Below are 16,858 nucleotides of genomic sequence, written 5' to 3'. Positions count from 1 at the left end.
TTATCCATAGTGGATGCTGTTGAACTCCGTGATTGTTCCTTTGTAGGGTGTAGAAAAATCTTCGCTACCAGTCACAATAAAAGGTTACTTATTTGTCACACGACCGGTTTCTGGCTTGCACTCATCCTCAGGTGTTTACGCATTCATATGCATGTTTGTATTGTTGGAGATCACTGTATAAATACAAAAAAAAATATTTGATGGTGACTAAACAGATACAAGTGGGACAATTGTAAATGGAAACGTAGCATTTGTCGAAAATATATCTGCACTTACATAAAGATGAAGCATCATTATTATAATTACGCTGTGGTAACACTTCTTCCACTTAGTTTCGCACTTATTCCCATTTGCCACTTCGTTCTTTACCTCCCTCTCATTAACAGCGAACCTCAATGCCCATTGATGAGTGTTTAACAGCAGATTCGTTTGTCTGGAAAGCAACATACCTGAGTCTAACAGTTGAATGCACACTGTATGTGTTCCTCCTCAGTTGATAACATGCTGTAACATCGGGACTACCACAGTCTTGCCAGTGCCCCTTGCCTCGCTGTGGTTATTCGGTAATTGTTCTGCGTCGCCAAGCTTTTGGTCTTTCTGCAACGTGTGACTATTGCAGCGCCGCTCTGGCGCTGGAGTTACGGAGTACTGCCTCGTACTACTTTGTTACGTAGCGCTGTGCCGTTTGCGCCTTTGCTTCTCTCTCTCTCTCTCTGAAGTTGTGTGGCAATGCTCACTTGATGCCCTGCCATCCACTTCATGGGTGGTACGTCTTGTTGACATTCCGACTGGCCCACCGGCCTCGAGGTAGCTTGCTTGGCTCTGATCTCACCAGGTAGAACTAGAAATATTTAAGCACGTGTTACGAAATTATTTTGAGGCTTAACAGTATGTTGCTTGGGACCAGCACTTTGACCCTAAATGTCTGGGTCATGTGTGTACCACTAGGTTCCTGTCCTCTTAGTTGTCACGTAACAGAGACACTTGGAAGCTCGTCTCTTTACTGAACTAGAATTTGGAGAAGAAAGTTCAGGTAATTTATGAAAGAAAGTGTTTGGTTTTAATTTTTATGGTAATAACGACATATAAATGATAGATAGGATTTGAAATCTGTGAACGCTTCTTTCTACTCATTTGGGCTACTAATAGCATTATGTGATATTCGTTCTAGGAAAAGAAACCACTAACTGTTGCAGAAGTTATTGGCACAATTACGAGATGCATTTCATTGTTCACTGTAAATAATAATGTCAAATTAGTAGGAAACTAATCATAACATACGTGTCGTTTTTTCAGGTTGCTCTGGGTACATACTTTTATGTGCTGGAATACCAGGATGCATCGTCGCTTGGTTGGCTGCCAGTTACGTCGCTCGTCGTCTACATCTTCGTCTACTCTCCAGGTGAGTGACTGGCCAGTAACAATTTCTAGGGAGTCATGTTTATCCGAAAACATTAGTCGCTATGTCCTCCCGCAACCTCTAACTCTCGCTGTTTTTGTATGCGTGCATGTGCATGTGTGTGTGTGTGTGTGTGTGTGTGTGTGTGTGAGTGAGTTTGTTTGTGTGTGTGTGTGTGTGTGTGTGTGTGTGTGTGTGTGTGTGTGTGAATGAATGAGTGTAAGAGGTAGTCAAATGAAAAGGGGACATATGGGAAAACAATAATAAACTGTTTATTATTTCAAAAGTAATCGCCATAACTGTTACAACATTTATTCCACTGTGAGACAAGACGGTTAGTATCTTCATGGAAAAATGCTTGCGGTTGCCTATTTAACCATGCAGGCGTGCACCTCTTCGTCCAGAGAGTAGAGAGACCAAGAGATGAATACAGTAAGCAGATTCATAGGGATGTAGGTTGTAGTAGTTACTCGGAGATGAAGAGGCTTGCACAGGACAGAGTAGCATGGAGAGCTGCGTCAAACCAGTCTCAGGACTGAAGACCACAACAACAACAACAACAACAATGTATACGCGTACAGTTGCGCTAAGCCCTTTGAGAATCTGGCTGTAATTGTATGAATGTATAATTTAGCGGTAGTGCCAGCCGTTTTTGATCCTCAGATAAATAACTAGGAAGCTTTGAGATCAAGAAAAACAGCTGTAACTAGATACCTGATCCGAATCTGCTAAAAAAAAAACCTGTTGCCTTTTTAAAAATCAGAGCTTCATATAACAGTTACTATCAGAGCTATAATGTAACTGCTGCTCTCGCACAGCTAAGTAATTACTGTTTTTTTTTATTACAAGTTCAAAATTCTTTAGGACTGCTATTTTCCCTTTATTCTCAAGTTACATGTAGTTTCATTTGTCGTCCTTCTGTAGCAAACAATCGTTGTCTAACTTGTAATGATACCGTGACATATAATTATAAACGTAAGGCCTTTAATAAATGAATAAATAAATAATAAGTCAATAAATAGATGTCAAATCGCACTTTATAGTAAACGAAGTATCAAATAAATGTCAAAACGTATTAAATACGTTTTTAATTAATATATGTCACGGAATCACTACGACTTAGTGACAGTTTCCTAAAGATGCAAATTGGACGTCAGATCAAACTAGACGTTACTTGAGAATGGCAATAAAGTGAAACAGTTATCGTAAAGAATATTAAGCCTAGTCCAGTTAGTCTGGACCTTTCCTCTCCCAAATTTCATATCGACATGCACTGTGCTGTGTGCCGAACCGAACAAAAAAGGTTCTGTCGTATGCCATTCTTGTCCAGTGATCGGAATATATTACAATAAACTGATACTCCTTTAGTATTAATTTTTCTTTGTCCCATCCTAGCACAATGATCGAAACCACAAGCAAAGGTTATTTGACATCTTGTTAGTATGATATAAATTCTACTTTAACTATATTCTTTAGGGCAACGGTTACTAATATCTGACCAAAGAACTAGATAAGCTGAACTTTTTTTCCAACTGGATTAGGCTGTATGATTTTTCGCAGTTCAAGAAGATAAGAAACGCAAGATCTCGCGCTACAGATCAATAGACTGCAGTTATATTTAATCTGAATCCTACTTTATTATTTCCTTTTATTGCACACGAATGGAATTGGCTACTGTTACCAGCAGTTTAGGTCGTAAGCAGTTTAGCCATTCTAAACCCTAGCCAGCTCCGATGAAAGCAAAATAAAAGAATAACTAATTGCCACTACATTTTAAAATTAATGCTAAAAGGAAAAAAAAGAGTTCCGAATTCTTGCTGTATTTTCCCCTCCAGTGTCCTTTTGACTGCATGTTATGGCTAATCTCAGTTACTACTGTAAGGATTTTAATATGGTTTTCACTAATAAATAAACTGATTCACGAGGAAAGTCTATGTATATCATTACATACTGTAAAAAAGTTGTCAGGGCACTGATAATTACTGTTGGTGCTATCCGTAAGAAACTGCTTCGGGTTGCTAGAGTAACTAAATGCCATATACACAGAAATAATCGCTTTACGTTGTATCCAGAAAGCTAAATAAAAGTGAAACTCTAGACAGTCTAAAAACAATCTCGCTCGTCTTTCTTGTCTAGAGGTGGCCAAATATATCTTACGTGAGCGTTCCGTACTCCACGGTGGTCAGCTGCATAGCTCACAGATGGCTCTGTCCATCAACCGCAAATGCCACGTACGCTGTAATCAGTATGTCGTTTTTTTTTTTTTTGGGGAACATATGAATACTTTTTTAAGTACACATATAAACAAACATTCCAACATCTAATTTCCAGTCCCTTGAACAGGAGATTTTCGTTTTGGAAAGTCTTCAAATGTATCTGTGATGGTAAAAAACATAACAGGCCATAAAGGATCGTCACAAATTGTTTCACATTTCATTTTCGCCTTAATGACCGACTTGGTATGGTACTGCTGGGTCTAGGCGTGTTTTTTTTCTCAATCATGATCGTTCAACATCTGGTACAGCCTCCTAAACGGCCTCCGTCTTTAATTCGGACGATTCTTTCGGGATGTTTCAATTTTGACAAACGTTAGCCTATTATGCAAGGAAATACTTCTTGCTGCACACTATTTTCACGGAAACAGCCATGTTATTCATCAAATCATGGAGATTAATAAATATCATCTTGCTGGGTTTGAAAACTACTGATGACGTTTTTTCTGTGTTTGCGAATTAAATTGGGTTTTCAAGCTCCGCCTTCGGCAAAACGCAGTGTATTTGTTGTTTCCATTTTCCAAACATGTTTCGACATCTGTGTGTTATCTTCATACTGAAGACACAAGGACTAGAGGTATCATAAGGCACAGACAACACAGTACAGAATAATCTCAACGTCGACAACACCCCAACAGGCAAATTTAAGAAAGCTGGAATCTCTCAGTTAACTTGCAGTTCATGCCAATATGTATACATATGTCGATGTGCAGGAACTTTAAACTAGTTATTCTGAGTTTCTCAGAGCCTTAAAAAGTGACAATACACGCACCACTTTAACAGATCATCTCATAGGCACAACCTAAATACTATCTCAAGATCTTCAGACAACAAAATAGCCTTTACCGAAAACTTACAATAGTGGAGAACTATCTCATACAAAAAACGATAACATAAGAAAAGAAAGTATGGAACGAATACGTAACACTATGAAATAAAACACCCGTTTGCAACGCTTAACACTTCATGAACTATAGAAAAACACACCCACCAAGGAAACACAGCATAACAAACATCCTCGATTATCCAAAAAAATCTCCACATTTTTAATCTTTTCCCCACTATCTCCCTCTCTCTTCTCTCTCTCTCTCTCTCTCTCTCTCTCTCTCTCTCTTACACACACACACACACACACACACACACACACATCAAATACGTTTCTCCCTAAGTGGACGCATCACACAAACTCGCACCAAACATTCAGAATTAGCGCCACAATGGACAAAAAGAAAACAATGAACAATTGAGAAACGAAAACAACATGGCGTCTCTCGGCGAATGTGAATAGCCTTACTCTCAAATCTCGTTTTGTGTGTGAAAAAGCGTGAGACAATGTGAGGGCCAAGTGCCATATGTGAGAATAACAAACTACAGCCAAAAAGAAAACAAGCCCAAGATGGGAAAAAGAACGGAATACGTAGGGGGATATACCACTAATACTCTTGGAAAAATATTTCATAATCAAAAACTCCTTAAGCAATTTCTTGCGACTACTTTCCAGATGACGTGCTGACAGGCCGTAAAAAGGCATCGATCAAGCCGACCTGTACAAATCTACTTTCTCCATTAATGTGATGCAGGTGCTTGATCACTACATAAATAAATAAATGAAGCCATACATGTTATAAAAATGGATTTACGTAAATATGAATGTACACTCCTGGAAAGTGAAATAAGAACACCGTGAATTCATTGTCCCAGGAAGGGGAAACTTTATTGACACATTCCTGGGGTCAGATACATCACATGATCACACTGACAGAACCACAGGCACATAGACACAGGCAACAGAGCATGCACAATGTCGGCACTAGTACAGTGTATATCCACCTTTCGCAGCAATGCAGGCTGCTATTCTCCCATGGAGACGATCGTAGAGATGCTGGATGTAGTCCTGTGGAACGGCTTGCCATGCCATTTCCACCTGGCGCCTCAGTTGGACCAGCGTTCGTGCTGGACGTGCAGACCGCGTGAGACGACGCTTCATCCAGTCCCAAACATGCTCAATGGGGGACAGATCCGGAGATCTTGCTGGCCAGGGTAGTTGACTTACACCTTCTAGAGCACGTTGGATGGCACGGGATACATGCGGACGTGCATTGTCCTGTTGGAACAACATGTTCCCTTGCCGGTCTAGGAATGGTAGAACGATGGGTTCGATGACGGTTTGGATGTACCGTGCACTATTCAGTGTCCCCTCGACGATCACCAGTGGTGTACGGCCAGTGTAGGAGATCGCTCCCCACACCATGATGCTGGGTGTTGGCCCTGTGTGCCTCGGTCGTATGCAGTCCTGATTGTGGCGCTCACCTGCACTGCGCCAAACACGCATACGACCATCATTGGCACCAAGGCAGAAGCGACTCTCATCGCTGAAGACGACACGTCTCCATTTGTCCCTCCATTCACGCCTGTCGCGACACCACTAGAGGCGGGCTGCACGTTGTTGGGGCGTGAGCGGAAGACGGCCTAACGGTGTGCGGGACCGTAGCCCAGCTTCATGGAGACGGTTGCGAATGGTCATCGCCGATACCCCAGGAGCAACAGTGTCCATAATTTGCTGGGAAGTGGCGGTGCGGTCCCCTACGGCACTGCGTAGGATCCTACGGTCTTGGCGTGCATCCGTGCGTCGCTGCGGTCCGGTCCCAGGTCGACGGGCACGTGCACCTTCCGCCGACCACTGGCGACAACATCGATGTACTGTGGAGACCTCACGCCCCACGTGTTGAGCAATTCGGCGGTACGTCCACCCGGCCTCCCGCATGCCCACTATACGCCTTCGCTCAAAGTCCGTCAACTGCACATACGGTTCACGTCCACGCTGTCGCGGCATGCTACCAGTGTTAAAGACTGCGATGGAGCTCCGTATGCCACGGCAAACTGGCTGACACTGACGGCGGCGGTGCACAAATGCTGCGCAGTTAGCGCCATTCGATGGCCAACACCGCGGTTCCTGGTGTGTCCGCTGTGCCGTGCGTGTGATCATTGCTTGTACAGCCCTCTCGCAGTGTCCGGAGCAAGTATGGTGGGTCTGACACACCGGTGTCAATGTGTTCTTTTTTCCATTTCCAGGAGTGTATATCTTACGTGAGCGTTCCGTACTCCACGGTGGTCAGCTGCATAGCTCACAGATGGCTCTGTCCATCAACCGCAAATGCCACGTACGCTGTAATCAGTATGTCGGTTTTTTTTTTTTTTTGGGAACATATGAATACTTTTTTAAGTACACATATAAACAAACATTCCAACATCTAATTTCCAGTCCCTTGAACAGGAGATTTTCGTTTTGGAAAGTCTTCAAATGTATCTGTGATGGTAAAAAACATAACAGGCCATAAAGGATCGTCACAAATTGTTTCACATTTCATTTTCGCCTTAATGACCGGCTTCGTATGGTACTGCTGGGTTTAGGCGTGTTTTTTTTCTCAATCATGATCGTTCAACATCTGGTACAGCCTCTTAAACGGCCTCCGTCTTTAATTCGGACGATTCTTTCGGGATGTTTCAATTTTGACAAACGTTAGCCTATTATGCAAGGAAATACTTCTTGCTGCACACTATTTTCACGGAAACAGCCATGTTATTCATCAAATCATGGAGATTAATAAATATCATCTTGCTGGGTTTGAAAACTACTGATGACGTTTTTTCTGTGTTTGCGAATTACATTGGGTTTTCAAGCTCCGCCTTCGGCAAAACGCAGTGTATTTCTTGTTTCCATTTTCCAAACATGTTTCGACATCTGTGTGTTATCTTCATACTGAAGACACAAGGACTAGAGGTATCATAAGGCACAGACAACACAGTACAGAATAATCTCAACGTCGACAACACCCCAACAGGCAAATTTAAGAAAGCTGGAATCTCTCAGTTAACTTGCAGTTCATGCCAATCTGTATACATAGGTCGATATGCAGGAACTTTAAACTAGTTATTCTGAGTTTCTCAGAGCATTAAAAAGTGACAATACACGCACCACTTTAACAGATCATCTCATAGGCACAACCCAAATACTATCTCAAGATCTTCAGACAATAAAATAGCCTTTACCGAAAACTTACAATAGTGGAGAACTATCTCATACAAAAAACGATAACATAAGAAAAGAAAGTATGGAACGAATACGTAACACTATGAAATAAAACACCCGTTTGCAACGCTTAACACTTCATGAACTATAGAAAAACACACCCACCAAGGAAACACAGCATAACAAACATCCTCGATTATCCAGCAAAATCTCCACATTTTTAATCTTTTCCCCACTATCTCCCTCTCTCTTCTCTCTCTCTCTCTCTCTCTCTCTCTCACACACACACACACACACACACACATCAAATACGTTTCTCCCTAACCGGACGCATCACACAAACTCGCACCAAACATTCAGAATTAGCGCCACAATGGACAAAAAGAAAACAATGAACAATTGAGAAACGAAAACAACATGGCGTCTCTCGGCGAATGTGAATAGCCTTACTCTCAAATCTCGTTTTGTGTGCGAAAAAGCGTGAGACAATGTGAGGGCCAAGTGCCATATGTGAGAATAACAAACTACAGCCACAAAGAAAACAAGCCCAAAATGGGAAAAAGAACGGAATACGTAGGGGTTATACCACTAATACTCTTGGAAAAATATTTCATAATCAAAAACTCCTTAAGCAATCTCTTGCGACTACTTTCCAGATGACGTGCTGACAGGCCGTAAAAAGGCATCGATCAAGCCGACCTGTACAAATCTACTTTCTCCATTAATGTAATGCAGGTGCTTGATCACTACATAAATAAATAAATGAAGCCATACAAGTTATAAAAATGGATACGTAAATATGAATGTATGTATGTTACACATCTCCTCCTAAACTACAGGACCAATCTCTACCAAACTTGATACACGTATCACATACTGTCTGGAAGCCATCGCTGTGGGAGTAAGAACGAACTAAAAGTCAAAGGGCTGCAGGTGGGGGCGAGGAAGCAGTGTATCTTATGATGAGCGAATGCCCATGCTTTGGTGATCCAGTATTTGAGAATTAGGGCACTTGAAGACTTACAACAAACTTTAAACATAATTTCAAACATTTAAGAAACTTTTCCTCTGTGACGATCCCCACAAAATAATGAAAGGAAAAAAGTTTATCGTTTACTTCCTTCCCGCTGTTCACGTCGTAAGACTGCCGCATCAAGTATGATGTTTTAATTTATTACTTCTTTACTACCAACTTTTCTCGCAACACATTTTGCAGACAGTATTCACATACATCGCTGAATCTAACAGAACAAATATATCATTGTATGACATATAATTCAGGAGATTAGACACCATAAAAATTCAGCTGCGTAGAAGTGAAACTGCACGGCAAAATTCGCCAGAAGTAGGGGTGAAATGAGTGTACAAATACGGGTGAAATAAGTTAAATATGTGTGCAATATATTTTACATGTTCGTAGGCGGTCAAGGCAATGGGTATAAAAGTTCATTCCAAACCCCTGGAACGTTTTTAACCAAACTTGGTACACATATTTGTTAGTCTACAAAGAAGACAGAAACGGGGAGAGGAAGATGTAGGCAGAGAGAGGGCTAAGAGGGGATGAATAGACAAAGTGGGAGGAGGATATGGGCATCTACATCTACATCTACATTTTTACTCCGCAAGCCACCCAACGGTGTGTGGTGGAGAGCACTTTACGTGCCACTGTCATTACCTCCCTTTCCTGTTCCAGTCGCGTATGGTTCACGGGAAGAACGACTGCCGGAAAGCCTCCGTGCGCGCTCTAATCTCTCTAATTTTACATTCGTGATCTCCTCGGGAGGTATAAGTAGGGGGAAGCAATATATTCGATACCTCATCCAGAAACGCACCCTCTCGAAACCTGGACAGCAAGCTACACCGCGATGCAGAGCGCCTCTCTTGCACTGTCTGCCACTTCAGTTTGCTAAACATCTCCGTAACGCTGTCACGCTTACCAAATAACCCTGTGACAAAACGCGCCGCTCTTCTTTGGATCTTCTCTAACCTCTCTGTCAACCTGACCTGGTTCGGATCCCACATTGATGAGCAATACTCAAGTATAGGTCGAACGAGTGTTTTGTAAGCCACCTCCTTTGTTGATGGACTACATTTTCTAAGGACTCTCCCAATGAATCTCAACCTGGCACACCCCTTACCAGGAATTAATTTTATATGATCCTTCATCTTCAACTCGTTCCGTACGCATACTCCCAGATATTTTACAGAAGTAGCTGCTACCAGCGTTTGTTCCGCTATCATATAATCATACAATAAAGGATCCTTCTTTCTATGTATTCGCAATACATTACATTTGTCTATGTTAAGGGTCAGTTGCCACTCCCTGCACCAAGTGCCTGTCTTCTGCAGATCTTCCTGCATTTCGCTGCAATTTTCTAATGCTGCAACTTCTCTGTATACTACAGCATCATCCGCGAAAAGCCGCATGGAACTTCCGACACTATCTACTAGGTCATTTATGTATATTGTGAAAAGCAATGGTCACATAACACTCCCCTGTGGCACGCCAGAGGTTACTTTAACGTCTGTAGACGTCTCTCCATTGAGAACAACATGCTGTGTTCTGTTTGCTAAAAACTCTTCAATCCAGCCACGCACCTGGTATGACATTCCGTAGGCTTTTACTTTATCAGGCGACAGTGCGGAACTGTATCGAACGCCTTCCGGAAGCCAAGGAAAATGGCATATCGCTGGGAGCCTGTATCTAATATTTTCTGAGTCTTATGAACAAATAAAGCGAGTTGGGTCTCACACGGTCGCTGTTTCCGGAATCCATGTTGATTCCTACAGAGTAGATTCTGGGTTTCCAGAAATGACATGATACTCGAGCAAAAAACATGTTCTAAAATTCTACAACGATCAATGTCAGAAATATAGGCCTATAGTTTTGCGCATCTGCTCGACGACCCTTCTTGAAAACTGTAACTACCTGTGCTCTTTTCCGATCATTTGGAACCTTCCGTTCCTCTAGAGACTTGCGGTGCACGGCTGTTAGAAGGGGGGCAAGTTCTTTCGCGTACTCTGTGTAGAATCGAATTGGTATCCCGTCAGGTCCAGTGGACTTTCTTCTGTTGAGTGATTCCAGTTGTTTTTCTATTCCTTGGACACTTACTTCCATGTCAGCCATTTTTTCGTTTGTGCGAGGATTTAGAGAAGGAACTGCAGTGCGGTCTTCCTCTGTGAAACAGCTTTGGAAAAAGGTGTTTAGTATTTCAGCTTTACGCGTGTCATCCTCTGTTTCAATGCCATTATCATCCCAGAGTGTCTTGATATGCTGTTTCGATCCACTTACTGATTTAACGTAAGACCATGACTTCTTAGGATTTTCTGTCAACTCGGTACACAGAATTTTACTTTCGAATTCACTGAACGCTTCACGCATATTCATCCTTACGCTAACCTTGACATCGTTTAGCTTCTGTTTGTCTGAGAGGTTTTGGCTGCGTTTAAATTTGCAGTGAAGCTCTCTTTGCTTTCGCAGTAGTTTCCTAACTTTGTTGTTGAACCACGGTGGGTTTTTCCCGTCCCTCACAGTTTTACTCGGCATGTACCTATCTAAAACGCATTTTATGATTGCCTTGAACTTTTTCCATGAGCACTCAACATTGTCAGTGTCGGAACAGAAATTTTCGTTTTGACCTGTTAGGTAGTCTGAGATGGACAGAGAGAGGAAGGAGGAAGAGATGAACAGAGAGAGGGGGAGGTGAAGATGGACAGAGAGGAGGAGGAGAAAATGGAGAGAGATGGGGGATGTGTAGATGAGGAAAGAGAGGTTGGTAGAGGAGGTGAACAAAGAGATAGGGGAAGAGGAAATGGAATTAATGGAGAGAGGAGGAGCTGGGCAGAGGGGGAAGGAGCAGATGGACAGAGGGGGGGGGGAGGATAAGAAAAGAGAGAGGGGTGGGAGGAAATGGACGAGAGAGAGAGGTGGAGGAGTTAGAGAGAGGTGGAAGAGATGGACAGAAAGGGGGTGAAGGACGAGATGGACAAAGAAAGGGGAAAAGAGATGGGCTAATAGAAGATTGGAATAAATATATACCAGGGTGATAACAGGGTCTCAGCTAGTAAATAAATAAACAATAAAAAAACTAACATTTCATAGTTTTGGTCTAAAATAACTACGAATTCTGTGTAATATTTGTAAAGAAACAAATCAGGACCACCCAGACGTTAAGACATAGGTGTCGAAACACGCTTTGGTAAACAGGAAAAATAAAATACGTTCTGTTTTCCGGAAGGAAGAGATTAAAAACGAAAACATGATAAATGTCGTCAGTTGCTATGGCCGAGCGTTCTAGGCGCTTCAGCCCGGAACCGCGCTGCTACTACGGTCGCAGTTTCGAATCCTGTCTCGCGCATGGATGTGTGTGATGTCCTTAGGTTAGTTAGGTACACTACTGGCCATTAAAATTGCTACACCACGACGTGCTACAGACGCGAAATTTAACCGACACGGAGAAGACACTGTGACATGCAAATGATTAGTTTTGCAGAGCATTCACACATGGTTGGCTCCGATGGCGACACTTACAACGTGCTGACATGAGGAAAGTTTCCAACCGATTTCTCATACACAAATAGTAGTTGCCCGGTGTTGCCTGGTGAAACGTTGTTATGATGCCTCTTGTAAGGAGGAGAAATGCGTACCATCACGTTTCCGATACGGAATGCCGTGCTGGATCCCAACGGCCTTGTATCACTAGCAGTCGAGATGACAGGCATCTTATCCGCGTGGCTGTAACGGATCGTGCAGCCACGTCTCGATCCCTGAGTCAAGAGATGGGGAAATTTGCAAGACAACAACGATCTGCACGAACAGTTCGACGATGTTTGCAGCAGCATGGGCTATCAGCTCGGAGACCATGGCTGCAGTTACCCTTGACATAGAAAGAAGGATCCTTTATTGTATGATTATATGATAGCGGAACAAACACTGGTAGCAGTTACTTCTGTAAAATATCTGGGAGTATGCGTGCGGAACGATTTGAAGTGGAATGATCATATAATATTAATTGTTGGTAAGGCGGGTGCCAGGTTGAGATTCATTGGGAGAGTGCTTAGAAAATGTAGTCCATCAACAAAGGAGGTGGCTTACAAAACACTCGTTCGACCTATACTTGAGTATTGCTCATCAGTGTGGGATCCGTACCAGATCGGGTTGACGGAGGAGATAGAGAAGATCCAAAGAAGAGCGGCGCGTTTCGTCACAGGGTTATTTGGTAACCGTGATAGCGTTACGGAGATGTTTAGCAAACTCAAGTGGCAGACTCTGGAAGAGAGGCGCTCTGCATCGCGGTGTAGCTTGCTCGCCAGGTTTCGAGAGGGTGCGTTTCTGGATGAGGTATCGAGTATATTGCTTCCCCCTACTTATACCTCCCGAGGAGATCACGAATGTAAAATTAGAGAGATTAGAGCGCGCACGGAGGCTTTCAGACAGTCGTTCTTCCCGCGAACCATACGCGACTGGAACAGGAAAGGGAGGTAATGACAGTGGCACGTAAAGTGCCCTCCGCCACACACCGTTGGGTGGCTTGCGGAGTATGAATGTAGATGTAGATGTAGATGTAGACGCTGCATCACAGACAGGTGCGCCTGCGATGGTGTACTCAACGTCGAACCTGGCTGCACGAATGGCAAAACGTCATTTTACAGATGAATCCAGGTTCTGTTTACAGCATCATGATGGTCGCATCCGTGTTTGGCGACATCGCGGTGAACGCACATTGGAAGCGTGTATTCGTCATCGCCATACTGGCGTATCACCCGGCGCGATGGTATGGGGTGCCATTGGTTACACGTGTCGGTCACCTCTTGTTCGCATTGACGGCACTTTGCACAGTGGGCGTTACATTTCAGATTTGTTACGACCAGTGGCTCTACCCTTCATTCGATCCCTGCGAAACCCTACATTTCTGCAGGATAACGCACGACCGCATGTTGCAAGTCCTGTACGGGCCTTTCTGGATACAGAATATGTTCGACTGCTGCCCTGGCCAGCACATTCTCCAGATCTCTCACCAGTTGACAACGTCTGGTCAATGGTGGCCGAGCAACTGGCTCGTCACAATACGCCAGTCACTCTTGATGAACTATGGTATCGTGTTGAAGCTGCATGGGCAGTTGTACCTGTACACGCCATCCAAGCTCTGTTTGACGCAATGCCCAGGCGTATCAAGACCGTTATTACGGCCAGAGGTGGTTGTTCTGGGTACTGAGGATCTATGCACCCAAATTGCGTGAAAATGTAATCACATGGCAGTTCTAGTATAATATATTTGTCCAATGAATACCCGTTTATCGTCTGCATTTCTTATAGGTGTAGCAATTTTAATGGCCACTAGTGTAGTTCTAAGTTCTAGGGGACTGTACGTCTGGAGTACAGCATTGTATGGTAGTGAAACATGGACTGTGGGAAAACCGGAACAGAAGAGATGTGGTGCTATAGACGAATGTTGAAAATTAGGTGGACTGATAAGGTAAGGAATGAGGAGGTTCTATGCAGAATCGGAGAGGAAAGGAATATGTGGAAAACACTGAGAAGGAGAAGGGACAGGATGATAGGACATCTGCTAAGACATGAGGGAATGACTTCCGTGGTACTAGAGGGAGCTGTAGAGGGCAAAAACTGTAGAGGAAGACAGAGATTGGAATACGTCAAGCAAATAATTGAGGACGTAGGTTGCAAGTGCTACTCTGAGATGAAGAGGTTAGCACAGGAAAGGAATTCGTGGCGGGCCGCAACAAACCTGACTGATGACCAAAAAAAAAAAAAAAAAGGGGGGGGGGAGACTGAATACCTCAAATGTTAAGTCCCATAGTGCTTGGACCCATTTTTATGATAAATGTCGTTGCTGACCTCCGGTCAGGTCAGGAGCTCGCGTTGACATGCCATCTCTTCTTTCCCAGGATTTGGAGCGCTGCCTTGGGCCGTTATGGGCGAGATCTTCCCGACGAACGTGAAGGCGCTGGCGTCGTCGCTGACGGCGTCCTTCTGCTGGCTGGTGGCCTTCCTCATCACCAAGTTCTTCAGCCAGATCTCGAGCTCGCTGGGCGCCTACACGCCCTTCTGGTTCTTCTCCGTCTGCTGCATCGCCGCCGCGCTTTTCGTCGTCTTCCTGCTGCCGGAGACGAAGGGCCGCCGGCTCGAGGAGATCCAGGCCATCCTCAACAAGCGGTGACCGCCTCGCCGGCGCACAGCCCACCTGCCGACACTTTCGTGTCTCGCCGGACGCCTGTCGTACTATTTTCTGCGTGGCAAGGGTACTCGACGAACCCATTCGACATCACTAGAAAGCCACCACAAAGCTTCTTACGTCACGGTGCTACTCGCCCGCGTGACAGCCGAATAAACAACAGTGATGAGGCAAAGTGCTTGCCAGTTAAGCTAAGGTACATTGGAAAAAAGTGCTGTGATTTTCTTGTAGCTATTAAGTTCATTACGTGTGAAATTATTGTTAATACAACGTGCTGGAATGTTTCCAGGACTACATCTGAAAATATATTTTAAACACTGATTTCTTCTGTACCATATTTTTTTCCATAACAGTACCTGCTCATCTGCTCTATAAAATACAGAAAAATTTCCATGCAGTACTAGTATGTAAGTCATTCCAGTGAAGCAACTGTACCAAATACTTAGTATTAAGAAAACAGTCTTAATCGCGTTTTTTTATTTATTTAATGCCGACCGGTTTCAGCCCATCGCAGGGGTCATCTTCAGGGCGAACATACTGTGAAATTACAATATATATCTTAGACAAAACTAATGACAACCATTACTAATGACAACCATTACGTAAATATAATGTTTAACCCACAGGTCGACTGCGTGTGGCGTCACGTCTACCAAGGTGTGGCAGGAGACTTGAAAGGTATGTGCTGAGATTCGATCAGGATAGAGCCAGTGAAAAATGTCGATAGTTCCCAACCGCAAGGTTGGACGAGTAGTACATCTTCGAGTAGTAAGATCTTTGACAGCTAACAGAGCTAGGTGCACGCGGTAAGAGTTTGAGGAGTGGTGAGGAGATGCGCAGAGACAGCAGGAGCCAGATGCCTGCAGGAGGCAGCCGGGTCGTGACAGCATCAAAGTAAGAATTGGCGCTACGCACATAATAAGCTATATATTGAGCGAAACTCGGCACATACCTGGGGAAACTAGAAAGAATAATTAATAAAATAGGTTTTCTTTGGTTACACAATGTCTAAAAGCTATATAGAAATCCCATTGTTGCAATAAGCGTTTTGTGAAACTTTCTCGTAAATCCATGCTATAGAAGTTTTTTTTCAGTTTTTCACATGTGCCTTAAAAGTTTGAACAATAAATATTTTTTAGATAAAATTAGAGTTTCATCTCATACCTTATGTCGTTCTCCGCATCCTGTACTTGCATTGATCCAAAAGGTACATTAAAGTAAAGTTCCCATGAGTAAAGCTAATAATTTCATTTATCAGAGTAAAATAATCTATATGCCACTGCACAGTTGGCAAATTATTCAGATCAGGACAGAATTTTTATTAAGTAACAAACAGGGCCAAAATGAGTAAAGTTATCTAGAATGACAATTTTATGCCATTGCACTGCGGCTGAGTTGAATATATGTTTTATTATCGGCTAAACGGGAAGGAGTGCACGAGCTAAGTCCACAGACGGAGTGAGATGCAGGTTGGTGACTTTCATTTATTTCTACCACTAAACTTCCATTCAGTCAGATGTGTATTTTGAGTATTACTTTTCCAACAATATTTTCATGCAGTCAGATAAAGTTCAGTTCAGTTAAATACGCAGTCAGATGCAAGTTTTATTAAAGACTAAAGCAGTCACATGCAGTTCAGTCTAGTTTAAAAAGAGAATTTTTATTAACAACACTTCCAGACTGTAAAGAATTTACCTTATCCCTGGGTTTACATAGCAACCTATGAGCACGTCAGCGTAAGCAACACCTCCAGCGGTGACCAATGGTAGACGTCTAGGCTTAAAAATTGAAGTATAAATACAATTTTTGTTAAGTTTGCAATATAAACCCAGGCTATATAATCCCAGGCATAAGATAAATTCTTTACAGTCTCCTGCCACACCTTGGTAGATGTGAAGCCATCGGCAGTTGACCAGTGGGTAAAACATTATATTTACGTAATGGTTATCATTACTTTTGTCTA

The 16,858-nt window shown here is 43.1% G+C and overlaps 1 protein-coding gene across 1 annotated transcript in view; it reads left to right on the top strand.

The window, feature by feature from the left end:
• The window catches only part of LOC126253635 (facilitated trehalose transporter Tret1-like), an 83,291-nt gene extending 68,075 nt beyond the window's left edge, over positions 1-15,216 (top strand). The window contains exons 5-6 of the mRNA XM_049955121.1: positions 1,297-1,402; positions 14,609-15,216. Of these exons, the coding sequence (XP_049811078.1) occupies positions 1,297-1,402; positions 14,609-14,880 (378 nt within the window). The 3' untranslated portion in view covers positions 14,881-15,216. The remainder of the gene's footprint in view (positions 1-1,296; positions 1,403-14,608) is intronic.
• Positions 15,217-16,858: the final 1,642 nt, after the last annotated feature.

The sequence above is a fragment of the Schistocerca nitens genome, chromosome 4 (genome assembly GCF_023898315.1).
Source record: "Schistocerca nitens isolate TAMUIC-IGC-003100 chromosome 4, iqSchNite1.1, whole genome shotgun sequence".
NCBI classification, from domain to species: Eukaryota; Metazoa; Arthropoda; class Insecta; order Orthoptera; family Acrididae; genus Schistocerca; species Schistocerca nitens.
Note: the sequence above shows the minus strand (reverse complement) of the source record. Positions and strands in the feature narration are given on the sequence as shown.